Source organism: Pristiophorus japonicus, chromosome 2 (assembly GCF_044704955.1).
Source record: "Pristiophorus japonicus isolate sPriJap1 chromosome 2, sPriJap1.hap1, whole genome shotgun sequence".
Taxonomy (NCBI): domain Eukaryota; kingdom Metazoa; phylum Chordata; class Chondrichthyes; family Pristiophoridae; genus Pristiophorus; species Pristiophorus japonicus.
This window is the reverse complement of record NC_091978.1, coordinates 318,857,728-318,871,314: the sequence shown is the minus strand read 5'-3', so window position 1 is coordinate 318,871,314 and position 13,587 is coordinate 318,857,728. Positions and strand designations below refer to the sequence as shown.

General features: G+C 43.7%; 1 protein-coding gene across 2 annotated transcripts in view; it reads left to right on the top strand.

Annotated features, from left to right (window-relative positions):
- cetn4 (centrin 4) overlaps positions 1–13,587 on the top strand; it is a 37,322-nt gene that overhangs the window by 6,883 nt on the left and 16,852 nt on the right. Inside the window, exons 1-4 of one of the 2 annotated variants that reach the window (XM_070865276.1) lie at positions 5,317–5,440; positions 9,167–9,322; positions 10,666–10,794; positions 10,896–11,033. In XM_070865276.1, coding sequence (XP_070721377.1) covers positions 5,432–5,440; positions 9,167–9,322; positions 10,666–10,794; positions 10,896–11,033 — 432 coding nt within the window. In that variant the 5' untranslated portion in view covers positions 5,317–5,431. Of the gene's footprint in view, positions 1–5,316; positions 5,441–9,166; positions 9,323–10,665; positions 10,795–10,895; positions 11,034–13,587 lie in introns of those variants that run through there. The other variant, XM_070865283.1, reaches the window with a different exon arrangement.

Sequence of the window (13,587 nt, the reverse complement as noted above, 5' to 3'; positions counted from 1 at the left end):
CTTCTCCTTTCCCCCCTTCTCCTTTCCCCCCCTTCTCCTTTCCCCCCTTCTCCTTTCCCCCCTTCTCCTTTCCTCCCCTTCTCCTTTCCCCCTTCTCCTTTCCCCCCTTCTCCTTTCATCCCCTTCTCCTCTTCCCCCTTCCCCTTCTCTCCTCCCCCCCCCTTCCCCTTCTCCTCTTCCCCCTTCCCCTTCTCTCCTCTCCTCCCCCTTCCCCTTCTCTCCTCTCCTCCCCCTTCCCCTTCTCTCCTCTCCTCCCCCTTCCCCTTCTCTCCTCTCCCCCCCTTCCCCTTCTCTCCTCCCCCCCCCTTCCCCTTCTCTCCTCTCCCCCCCCTTCCCCTTCTCTCCTCTCCCCCCTCCCCTTCTCTCCTCTCCCCCCTTCCCCTTCTCCTCTCCCCCCTTCCCCTTCTCCTCTCCCCCCTTCCCCTTCTCCTCTCCCCCCTTCCCCTTCTCCTCTCCCCCCTTCCCCTTCTCCTCTCCCCCCTTTCCCTTCTCCTCTCCCCCCTTCCCCTTCTCCTCTCCCCCCTTCCCCTTCTCCTCTCCCCCCTTCCCCTTCTCCTCTCCCCCCTTCCCCTTCTCCTCTCCCCCCTTCCCCTTCTCCTCTCCCCCCTTCCCCTTTTCCTCTCCCCCCTTCCCCTTCTCCTCTCCCCCCTTCCCCTTCTCCTCTCCCCCCTTCCCCTTCTCCTCTCCCCCCTTCCCCTTCTCCTCTCCCCCCTTCCCCTTCTCCTCTCCCCCCTTCCCCTTCTCCTCTCCCCCCTTCCCCTTCTCCTCTCCCCCCTTCCCCTTCTCCTCTCCCCCCTTCCCCTTCTCCTCTCCCCCCTTCCCCTTCTCCTCTCCCCCCTTCCCCTTCTCCTCTCCCCCACTTCCCCTTCTCCGCTCCCCCACTTCCCCTTCTCCGCTCCCCCCCTTCCCCTCTCCCCCCCCCTTCCCCTTCTCTGCTCCCCCCTTCCCCTTCTCCTCTCCCCCCCTTCCCCTTCTCCTCTCCCCCCCCTTCCCCTTCTCCTCACCCCCCTCTCCTCTCCCCCCCTCTTCTCCTTCTCCCCCTTCTCCTCCTCCCCTCCTTCTCATCCTCCTCCCCCCCTTCTCCCCCATCCCTCCCCTTCCCTCCCTCCCCCTCTGCGTCCCTCCCCTCCCCCTGCCCCCCTCCTCCCCCTCCCCTCGCTGTCAGAAACACAGACACTGACAGACAGAGAGTGAGACACACACACACACACAGACAGACAGAGAGATAGAGACACTGACAGAGACACACTGGTGGGGGGGGGGGGGGGATCCCAGCACGCTGTTGGAGGGCTCCCGGTGCTGCAGTCGGTAAGTAGAAAATGTTTTATTTATTGATTTAAAAAGAAAATTATTTCTTATAATTTTTTTTGATTGATTTATTGGTTGATTTAGTGATGTTTTTATCATTTATTATTGATGATGGCTCTTTATTTGTAAAACTGGTGTTTAATGTTTGTAAACTTCCCTTTAAGCCCCCTCCCCCCCCATTCCCTACGCCTGATTTTCTAAAGCGTAGACAAGGTTTTTTCGAGCGTACAAAAATCTTCACTTACTCCATTCTAAGTTAGTTTGGAGTAAGTTTTCACTGCCGAGACTTTGAAAACAGGCGTAAGTGGCTGGACCTTTTGGAAAAAAAAAATTCTGTTCCGAAGTAAAACTGTTCTAACTGACTAGAACTGGAGCAAACTAAATGCCGGGAATTTGAATTTCTACGATACTCCGTTCTACACCAGTTGCTTCAAAAAATCAGGAGCAACTGAGGCCGAAACTTGGGCCCATTGTGTCAGTTTTATACATTCGTATCAGTTTTATACATTTTTAGGCATCCCTGATTTCTAACACTTGTTAGCCACAGTTGGACCACTTTTCCTGTGGGGATTTTTGTGTCTTAAAGGAATGTATGTTTGCTGTAAATTATGTATTAATTCTCTACCGTCTACTGTCATACCTTTTAATGTAGTTTCCCAATTTACCTTAGCCAACTTGCCCTTCATACCTGCATAGTACCCTTTGTTTACATTTAAGACCCTAGTTTCGGATTTAATTAAATCACTTCAATATAAAATTCTATCATATTATGGACACTCTTCCGCAAAGGTCTCTTTACTGCATGTTTATTAATAAACCCTTTCTCATTGCGCAATACTTGATCTAAAATAGTCTGTTCCCTAGTCGGTTCCTCAACGTACAGATCTAGAAAACCATCATGCATACATTCCATGAATTCGTCCTCTACACTGTTACTGCATATTTGGTTTGTCCAGTCTATATGTAGATTAAAGCTACCCATGTTTACTGTACAGGTGCAGCATCTAAAATCTGGGACCGAGGCCGTTCCGGATTCCGGGCTTTTCCGGACTTTCGATTTGCTTTCTGACATCATGAATCCGGAAACACCCGAGTCCAGAATCGGGTATTTCCAGATTTCGGAACGTCGGAACATGTTCGGGCAGTCCGTCCCTGCCGAGGAGGTTGACAGACGGCCAGGGCCCCGTTGAGGAGGAGGTTGTCGGGCGGAGCCCCGCTGAGGTCGTCAGGCAGTGGCGAACAGACTCGGGTATTTCCGGATTCATGATGTCAGAAAGCAAATCGAAAGCCCGGAATCCGGAACGGATTTTAGGCGCTGTACCTGTACAGTAAACATGGGTAACTTTAATCTACATATAGACTGGGCAAACCAAATATCCAAGGTCGGCAGGTCCAGATTCCGGAAGATTTTATGGATTCCGGACGACCCTGCCACCGATCGTCCCGGATTCCGGAACTCCGGATTCTCGACGCTGGCGCCTGTATTACCCTTGTTACATGCACCTCTAATTTCCTGATTTATATTGTGCCCTACACTACCACTACTAACACTGTTTGGGGGCTTGTAAACGGCTCCCATCAATGTTTTCTGCCCCATGCTTTTTCTTAGCTCCACTCAAACTGATTCTACTTGATTTTCCAAGCTAAGATCCTTTCTCTCTACTGTCTTTATCCCATCCTTTATTATCAGGGCTACCCCTCCTTTTCTATTTTGCCTATCTCTTCTAAAAGTTAAGTATCCTGGAATATTTAGTTCCCAACCTTGGTCACTTTGCAACCACATCTCTGTAATGGCTATTAGGTCAAACCTATTCATTTCTATCTGCGCTATTATTTCATTTGTTTTGTTGCGAATGCTTTGCGCATTCAGGTTAAGGGCTGGATTTTAAATTTTTCTGTTTTTGGGGCGAAAACGGAGACGGGACGTGAAAGTTACTGGCGCTTTGGTAAGGAAGTTTCTGGGCCCTGCGTCAGGGGGCGCAGCGCGAAGGTAGGCGTTATCCACTTTTTGTGGCGCAAAAATGGGAAACTCGCAAACTAAACTGCTCTGGGAGAGGCCTTGGGTGGGGGGGGGGAAACCCACAAAAACATTCCCAAAACATTGCCCACGCCACTAGAATACAAATCGCTAAATCAATTAAAAGTACAAACTCTCGCACTTGCGTTTGGAGTACTTTACCTTCCTCACCGCCGCTGGCTATACTGGAACGCACTAATTTCCCAAGCGGTCATTGCATGCGTATTTCTGGGCAGACGGGTCGGGAAAAGTCCAAACTCCTGCCAGTGTCGCAACAAGACACCGCTCTTCCCGCACAGCTCTTCCCGGTGGTGCTGCTGAGCGCCGATGCAAAAACAGGTCGGAGGATCGCGAAGAGATGCAGGAGACCTGAACACACCTTTCATGCCACTCCGGGGCGAATCCCGGAGCGTAATGGATCGGAAAATCCAGCCCATAGTGCCTTTAGCTTTGACTTTTTTCTATTTTTCCCTGATGTCATCTTAGTCAGTGATGCTCTATTACTTTAGTTACTCTTTCTGTCCCTTCCTGACCCACTCTGCTTATTTTTGCCCAAAACTCTGCTCTGCTCTAGAGCCTTGACATTGCTTTTGTGGCTTTAAATTTAACTCTTTCCTGAATCCTCCCACCCACCCTTCATTAGTTTAAAGCCCTATCTATTGCCCTAGTTATTCGATTCGTCAGGACACTGGTTCCAGCCCTGAGGTTCAAGTAAAGCCAGTCCCAACAGAACAACTCCCTCTTTCCCCAGTACTGGTGCCAGTGCCTCACGAATCAAAACCCCTGCCTCCCACACCATTCTTTGAGCCACGCATTTAACTTTCTAATCTGCTTGTCCCTATACCAATTGGCGCGTGGCTCAGGTAACAATCTAGAGATTATTACCTTTTGAGGTTCCGCTTTTTAATTTGGACCCTAACTCCTCAAACTCTTTCAGCAGAACCTCATTCCTAGTTCTACCTATGTCATTGGACCACGACAACTGGATCCTCCCCATCCCACTCCAAGTTCTTCTCCAGCTGCGAGATGTCTTTAACCCTGGCAACACTGGAACTCTCGGTCATGGCTGAAGAGAACTGTACCTATACCTCTGACTATACTGTCCCCTACCACAACTACATTCCCTTCACTCCCCCCACTTGAATGGCCTCCTGCACCATGGTGCCTGTCCCTGATCACTAACCAGACCTGTACCACTACCTAACTTAAGGGGTGCGACTACCTCATGGGTGTAAGTGTCCAGGTAACTCTCCCCCTCCTTGATGCATTCACAATGTCTGCAGCTTGTATTCCAGCTCAACAACTCTGAGCCGAAGTTCCTTGAATTGCAAACACTTACTGCAAGTGTGGTTGCTTGGGATCGCAATGCTCTCCGCCAGCTCCCACATGCCCAGTTATGACCCACCGCCTGCCCTTCATCTCTAACCTTGTTTTATTAATTAATTAATTAATTAATTAAAGCTTTTATTCGATCAATATTTTAGTTTTATTGTTTAATTATTTTATTTGTTCTAAATTATTAATTTAATAAGTACTAGCAAGTTACAGTTTTCAGCTCTTAATTTAAACCCTTTCCCTAACTTAGAAAGCAAATAAAAGCTGTAATACTCACCAACCAATCACCTACCTGCACTCCTGTGACATCAGTCTTTGATTTTATTTCCCTCCCGCTCTTTTTAAACTGCCTGCTGTAGCTCTGGCTCCTGCTCTTTTTAAACTGTTCCCCAACTAATGCATAGGTTTGAATCTGAACATTATCAGATTGTAAACTTCCCATTAAAAAATTTAGACTATAGTTCAGGAGTCTTCCCTGTTAGAGAAAATAATTACCTCAGGCCATTTCTTCAACGACTTCTGAAGAATTAGCTAGTAAATTTGACAATTTGATCATGCACCTGTCCTTTCAGCCAGTAAACGGTACAAATACAAAGTAACATTAAGCTTGTATTTGAAATTCAGGATGTGATCTGCATTCAGTGTTTGTGCTCTGACTTGATGTTTTCACCATTCGTAAATGTGTATAATAAATGAAATCGGGGTAACTGCAAACTCCCAGTGTTTGGTAGCAAAATACTAGTTTCTGAGGATGTTATTCAAACGGGCACGATGACTTATGTAAGTGGAATGAATAAATTGTTTACAATATAGACTATATTCAATTTGGATTAAGTTAGTGTAAATTAACTCTGCTGGCTTGCACAAGTCTACCACATGTACTGACAAGCATGAATCTACAACAGTGTTGTTCAGTAGAAATTGTTAACTAGCCACAGTCATGGCTACGGCGACACAATTTTAACCACATACACTAATTTTAATCAAAATCGTCTTACACATAATACAAGTTCGTAAAATGTATTGCATGTATATATTTATTTAACAAACATCTACCACCATTCAGTGCGGAACTTTGCAATTTTTCTCTCTTACCAAAATTTGGAATTCTGGCATGAATTTATCAGGCACAGCACATCTTAGTGTGGCTTCTAGGTTTTTGTCCAGCAGTTGTAAGTGGTACGTTGACTTAATTGAAGTAATTGCTGAGAATTGTTGACTAATAATAAGTCATGTTAGATCTATCCCAGCTCTCCATCCAGAACCTGGTTGGATGCTGCTTGCCCTTTGTCATGGCGTGCCCTGTTGAAGCTGCTAGCTATTGGTTGGGTTTGCTTTCTTCTGGCCTGGGGCTGATATTCTAATTGGTCGAGCTGACCACAATGACAGCAATCCTCTCTATACAATGTTGTTGGTGCTTCCGTGGTGCAGAGGTGTGGTATTTTCAGCCAAGTTACAAACCATTGTAGCAGATAATAAACAAGCAGTTCTCAAAGAAGTAAAGCACACACAACGACTAAAATAGCACTCGCCCATTCTTTTTGTTTTGCCAACAAAATCTCAAAGGTTGAGGTATACATGCTTATGCTGTGCGACATACCCAACGACAGTGGCTATTACATTTTTCTTTACTAATCAAAGATGCAATTAGGCGCATCTGGATTCCCAGTTAGTGACATGTGGTTAGTAGCTAATGTATTTGACAACACAAGCAAGGACTCAGTTGTGCATTTTGCACTATCCACTTGTTTCAGTTAATACTGTACAAGAGTTAGTTTATTCCAAATTGCTTTTGAAGTAAAGTTGATATTTTCCATTTAAATACAGCATTAGGATGGGGGAACCCATCAAGAATTTGTAATTGATGCAAATATATAACTAACTTACAGAAACAATAATAATAATAAAGCAATTATACTTGGAGAGAACACTAACTAAAGAATACAGTATCATGATGAATAGGGCAAAGATGGCAAACTATAGTTGTTAGGAGAGTCTTGAGATGCTAGGACTGTTTAAGCAGGAGCAGAGAAAGCTAAGGGAAGATTTAATGCAGATTTTTAAAAATATGAAGAGTTTAGGAGTCAATGATGAGGGATCATCAACTTAAAATGATCACCAAAAGTAAGGAGAGAGGTTAGAAGAAATGTATTTACACAGTGCTTGTTGGGGCATGGAATGCTTTGCCACTGGAGTGTTTGAGGTAACGAATCGTTGCTTTTTAAAGAAAATAGGGCAAATATTTAGAATTGAGAAAGTTGTAAAGCTTTAGGGAGAGAGCAGAACAGTGTGATTAGTTTTGGATTGCTCTAGCAAAGAGCTGGCAGAGACATGATATAAGAAATAAGGGCAGGAGTAGGCCATTTGGTCCCTCGAGCCTGCTCTGCCATTCAATATGATCATGGCTGATCTGATCATGGACTCAGCTCCACTTCTCTGCCCGCTCCCCATGACGCTTTGTACTCCCTTATTGCTCAAAAATCTGTCTATCTCCGCCTTAAATATATTCAATGACCCAGCCTCCACAGCTCTCTGGGGCAGAGAATTCCATAGATTTACAACCCTCTGAGAGAAGAAATTCCTCCTCATCTCAGTTTTAAATGGGCGGCCCCTTACTCTAGGACTATGTCCCCTAGTTTTAGTTTCCCCTATGAGTGGAAATATCCTCTCTGCATCCATCTTGTCGAGCCCCCTCATTATCTTATCAGTTTCAATAAGATCACCTCTCATTCTTCTGAACTCCAATGTGTATCGGCTCAACCTATAAGTCAACCCCCTCATCTCCGGAATCAACCTAGTGAACATTCTCTGAATAGCCTCCAATGCAAGTATATCTTTTCTTAAATATGGAGACCAAAACTGTACGCAGTAGTCCAGATGTGGCCTCACCAAGACCCTGTACAGTTGTCGCAGGACTTCTCTGCTTTTATATTCTATCCCCCTTGCAATAAAGGCCAACATTCCATTTGCCATCCTGATTACTTGCTGTATCTGCATACTAACTTTTTGTGTTTCAAGCACAAGGACTCCCAGGTCTCTCTGTACTGCAGCACTTTGCAATTTTTCTCCATTTAAATTATAATTTGCTTTTCTATTATTTCTGCCAAAGTCGATAACCTCACATTTTCCCACATTATACTCCATCTGCCATATTTTTGCCCACTCACTTAGCCTGTCTATACCCCTTGCAGATTTTTTTGTGTCCTCCTCACAATTTGCTTTCCCATCCATCTTTGTATCATCAGCTACATTACACTTGGTCCCTTCATCCAAGTCATTAATATAGATTGTAAATAGTTGAGGCCCCAGCACCGATCCCTGCGGCACCCTACGAGTCACTGTTTGCCAACCGGAAAATTACCCATTTATCCTGACTCTTTTCTGTTAGTTAGCCAATTCTCTATCCATGCTAATATATTACCCCCAAACCCGTGAGCTTTTATCTTGTGCAGTAACCTCTTATGTGGCACCTTATCGAATGCCTTCTGGAAATCCAAATACACCACATCCACTGGTTCCCCCTTATCCACCCTGCTCGTTACATCCTCAAAGAACTCCAGCAAATTTGTCAAACATGATTTCCCTTTCATAAAACCATGCTGATTGATTGAATCATGCTTTTCCAAATGTCCCACTACTGCTTTCTTAATAATGGACTCCAGCATTTTCCCAACAACAGATGTTAAGCTAACTGGTCTATAGTTTCTTGCTTTTTGTCTGCCTCCTTTTTTAAATAGGGGCGTTATATTTGCGGTTTTCCAATCTGTCTCAGATTCTATGTTTCTATTACAACCAATGCATCCACTATCTCTGCAGCCACTTCTTTTAAGACCCTAGGATATAAGGCATCAGGTCCAGGGGACGTCCGCCTTTAGTCCCATTATTTTACCTAGTACTACTTCATTAGTGATAGTGATTGTATTAAGTTCCTCCCTACCTATAGGCCCTTGATTATCTACTATTGGGATGTTTTCCGTGTCTTCTACCGTGAAGACCAATATAAAATGTTTGTTCAACATCTCCGGCATTTCCCTGTTCTTCATTATTAATTCCCCAGTCTCATCCTCCAGGGGACCAACATTTACTTTAGCCACTCTTTTCCTTTTTATGTACCTGTAGAAACTCTTACTATCTGTTTTTATGTTTCGTGCTAGTTTATTTTCATAATCTATCTTCCCTCTTTTAATCATTTTTTAGTCGTCCTCTGCTGGCTTAAAAAAATTTCCCAATCCTCTGGCCTCCCACTAGTCTTGGCCACATTGTATGCCTTTGTTTTCAATTTGATACCCTCCCTTATTTCCTTAGTTAGCCACAGGTGGTTATCCCTTTTACAGTCTTTCCTTCTCATTGGAATATATGTTTGATGTACTGGAATGGCCTCCTTTTGTGCTATAAACCTATGTGGTTCTAATTAACCAGGTGGTTGGAAGTAAGTGCTGTCTGCACAAATATTCTTAACCATTTAAAGTGTGTGTCAGTCATTAATTTTTTTTTGTTCTTCTGTAGGCATCAACCTTCAGAAAAAATACCATGGGATCTTCACAGCGCAAAAAATCTGGGCCAAAACCTGATCTAACAGAGGAACAAAAGCAAGAAATCCGGGAGGCTTTTGATTTGTTTGATACTGATGGTTCTGGAACTATTGATGTAAAGGAAATCAAGGTGCTATTAAATAATAATAACATCAACGTTATGCTACATTGTATGCTTTTTAATGTGTTTACGTTTCAATTCTTAGAGGTTGCATTAGAAAGAGTATTTGCAGTTCTTGGAAAACTCCATTCAAACAACAATCTGAAACTTAAATGAGTTGCATTTATATTGTGTCTTACCGCACCTCTCAATGCTTTACAGTCGATAAATTGCTAGTCGACAATTTCTGCAACCATTTTATGACAACATGCCACAGCAGCAGTGGGATGAATGACCAGTGATCTGTTTTTTTGGTGGTGGTGGTAGAAGAAGAATGTTGTCCACAACAGCAGGAGAACATCCTGCTCCCTGTGAAATAGTCCAATTAGATTTTTACGATCCACTATAAACAAAGGGACAGCATTTTGATGGTACAACCTCACAAAATTGTGCTGCAGTGTCAGTTGAAATTATATGCTCAATTCCTGGTCTTGAACCTACAACCTTCCTGAGCCAAACTGATATGCTAAAGAGTAAGATGGTATATTTTGGTATAATTTCTATATATATAGAATTTAAATACCTTTTTAAATCAAACAAATCTGATTATAAAAATTTTTTAAAAGTTTTAGAAACTTTATAAAATAATTAAAACTAAATATTCACTCTTGCTTGATCACCCTCATGGTCAGACATTCGGTGGATGCTGGAAATGTAGCTAATTAAACACTGCATTCTGTAAATTTAACACAAAACAGAATTAGACTGATTACTTGCATTACTTTAAAAAAAGGAATAATATACAGGATGGTAATTGCAATGTAAAGTACTACATTTTCTCAATAGCAGAAGCTTAAAAATCTTCCTCGCCTACTTATTTTGATTGCTGTTCCCTCACTGTGAAGATGGATCAAGCTTTCCCTACATTATAACAGTGACTACACTTCAAACGTACAACATTGGCTGTAAAGCGCTTTGAGATATCCTGAGGTCGTGAAAGGTGCTATATAAATGCAAGCTCTCTTTCGACAAACCTGGATGGTAAAGAGAGGTGTCCAAACTGGGGAAACTCAACACTGGTTACTAAGCCAAGATTGACACTTACTACCTTGGATGCCTCTTGTTCAGCATCCAAAGCTGTAAAGGATGCAGATGTATAGGATTACTCATGCAGCAACATGCTGATTTTATAATAGATACCAACCAAATTGACTCCATGTTGAGATTGGAGACATGTAGTGCATATATTCATCCTGTTCTCTTTTTAAAATTACACTTCTTTCCACCTTTATCTAAATCTCACTAATTTGGGCCAGCAAGACTGGTCAATTGCATCCATAATATAAAGTTGAATGAAACACTTTTCTTTTTAGGTTGCCATGCGTGCTTTGGGGTTTGAACCTAAAAAAGAAGAAATAAGAAAGATGATTTCGGACATTGATAAGGAAGGATCTGGTAGCATTGATTTCAATGACTTCCTAGCCATGATGACTCAGAAAATGGTGAGATCCCTTAAGACCAAGAATTGTTTTTGTGATATTATTGGTAATGAAAGGTTAATCAAGGACTTGAAAATTATTCCATTGCATCACTTTTATCCCAGAGTGAGAAAGACTCCAAGGAAGAAATTTTGAAAGCCTTTCGGTTGTTTGATGATGATGGCACAGGCAAGATATCATTCAAGAACCTTAAGAGAGTTGCTAAGGAATTAGGTGAAAATCTAACAGATGAAGAATTACAGGTGATTTTTTTTTTTGGTTTGTTTTTCTCTGACTAGGAAAGTTGTACTTGTATTAACTTCTTGGTTGCGGTATGTAAAAGAGTATCAAGGCCGGTATTTTATCAAGGCTCTTGTTTTTTTTAAACTTACATAATTTCAGATTTTTTTCATTTGTTGCACACAACATGCTGGCTGATGGCTACCAATTATATTTGATTGGAGGAATGACCTAATAACTTGTGAATAATGAAATATAGCACATCCATGAACCTAAATATGTATGACATTTTTCTTCTTTGTGCAGTTTTTTCTTAGATTTTTTTTTTTTTACATGCTTTTTCCTTTTCTCTCTCTTTATTTTCTTCCTCTCTCTTCTCAGCCTCTCCATTTGCTGTTCCCTTCATTGTGCACAATCTCTCCTTTAGTCACTCTCCTCAATTTCATTCCTTTGCACTTGATTTCTTTTTCTGTTTCATTTCTTTCTCTCTCTCTCTCCTCCCCTCTCTATCTCGCGCTCTCTCTTTCTCTTTCCCCACTCTTTTCTCTGCCTTTTTTCTTTCACCTATTTTTCCTATTTTACTCCTCTCCATTTTCTTTCCTCCCCTCTTTACCTCACTCATTTCTTTCCTATCTTTCTTTGTCTTGCCTCTCTTTCTTTCACTCTTGCTCTCTTTAGCTGACACTCGCAGCTTGCAATTTTCCCTTTGTGATGTTCTTGCTCTCCCTGTGTCTTTCCTCCCTCCTTTTTTTTGTCTCTCCTTTTTCCACATGTTCTTTTCCTCTTTCTCTTTTGCCCTCCTTATCTCACTCTCTCTCTCTTACTGCTTGTTTTTGCTGTTTTCTGCTCATGCTCATTTTTATTTTTCAATCACTTTCTCTTTATGTATACCACTGTGACTATATTCTAGAAGATCAGCAATGAGTACTCTGGGGTATGTTCCCCTTCAATAAAATCAGAAAATGCTGAAAATTCACAGCAGCTCAGGCAGCATCTGTGGAGAGAGAGAAACAGAGTTAACGTTTCAGATTGATGACCTTTCGTCACAACTGGAAAGAGTTAGAGATGTAACAGATTTTAAGCAAGTAGGCGGGGAAAAGGGGGAGGGGAGGAAAGAACACAAGGGAAGGTCTGTGATAAGGTGGAAGGCAGGAGTGATTAAATGACAAGGGATGATGATGCAAGGCAAAAGGAAATGATAATAGAAGTAAAGAAACAAAAGATGAGTCTAGAAGTGGTGTAAATGGGAACAGTGTAACTATTTGTACTGTACTTTACATGTCTGTCAAGCCCTGTCCCCCCGCCCCATGTCTGTACTGCACTTTTTTTTGGACAGACATGCGGCTGGCCCCGCCCCCTGTCAAGCCCCCCACCCCCGCGATCTGAATCATTCCATCCACGTGATGCCGAGAAGCAGGACCTGAGGCTCCAACTCTCTTCCCCTATCCCCCCCACCCCCCCCCCCCCCGGCCGGCGTGGGGCCGAGAGCGGCAGTCCTGGGGCCGAGAGCGGCGGAAGGCTGAGAGTGAGAGAGAGGCTGGGGGGAGAGTGAGAGAGAGGCTGGGGGGAAGAGTGAGGCTGGAGGAGAGAGAGACACAGGTCGGGGGGGATTGGAGGGGAGAGAAGGAACTGAGGGAAGACGGATCACGTTCTTACAACCCCTACAAGGGACATCGTTGGAGTGGATGATATCCAGAAGTCACGACACTATCACGATTCACTTCATACCTAATAAACCTGTTGACAATCCGTACACAATGCCTGCCCCATCTATGGTGGGGGGGGCGGGAGGGAAGAGGATGCACTTGTGCTGGGGCAAGGCACTGGGGAGGCACGCACTTGGGTATGGCACTTTGGCTGGGGGGGCCATGCAGTTGGACTTGGGTAAGGCACTTCGGCTGGAGGAGGGATGTACTTGGACTGGGGTAAGGCATTGAAGGTTGGCATGCAGGTACATCAAGCGGTTAAGAAAGCAAATGGCATGTTGGCCTTCATAGCGAGGGGATTTGAGTACAGGGGCAGGGAGGTGTTGATATAGTTGTACAGGGCCTTGGTGAGGCCACACCTGGAGTATTGTGTACAGTTTTGGTCTCCTAACTTGAGGAAGGACATTCTTGCTATTGAGGGAGTGCAGCGAAGATTCACCAGACTGATTCCCGGGATGGTGGGACTGACCTATCAAGAAAGACTGGATCAACTGGGCTTGTATTCACTGGAGTTCAGAAGAATGAGAGGGGACCTCATAGAAACGTTTAAAATTCTGACGGGTTTAGACAGGTTAGATGCAGGAAGAATGTTCCCAATGTTGGGGAAGTCCAGAACCAGGGGTCACAGTCTAAGGATAAGGGGTAAGCCATTTAGGACCGAGATGAGGAGAAACTTCTTCACCCAGAGAGTGGTGAACCTGTGGAATTCTCTACCACAGAAAGTAGTTGAGGCCAATTCACTAAATATATTCAAAAGGGAGTTAGATGAAGTCCTTACTACTCGGGGGATCAAGGGGTATGGCGAGAAAGCAGGAATGGGGTACTGAAGTTTCATGTTCAGCCATGAACTCATTGAATGGCGGTGCAGGCT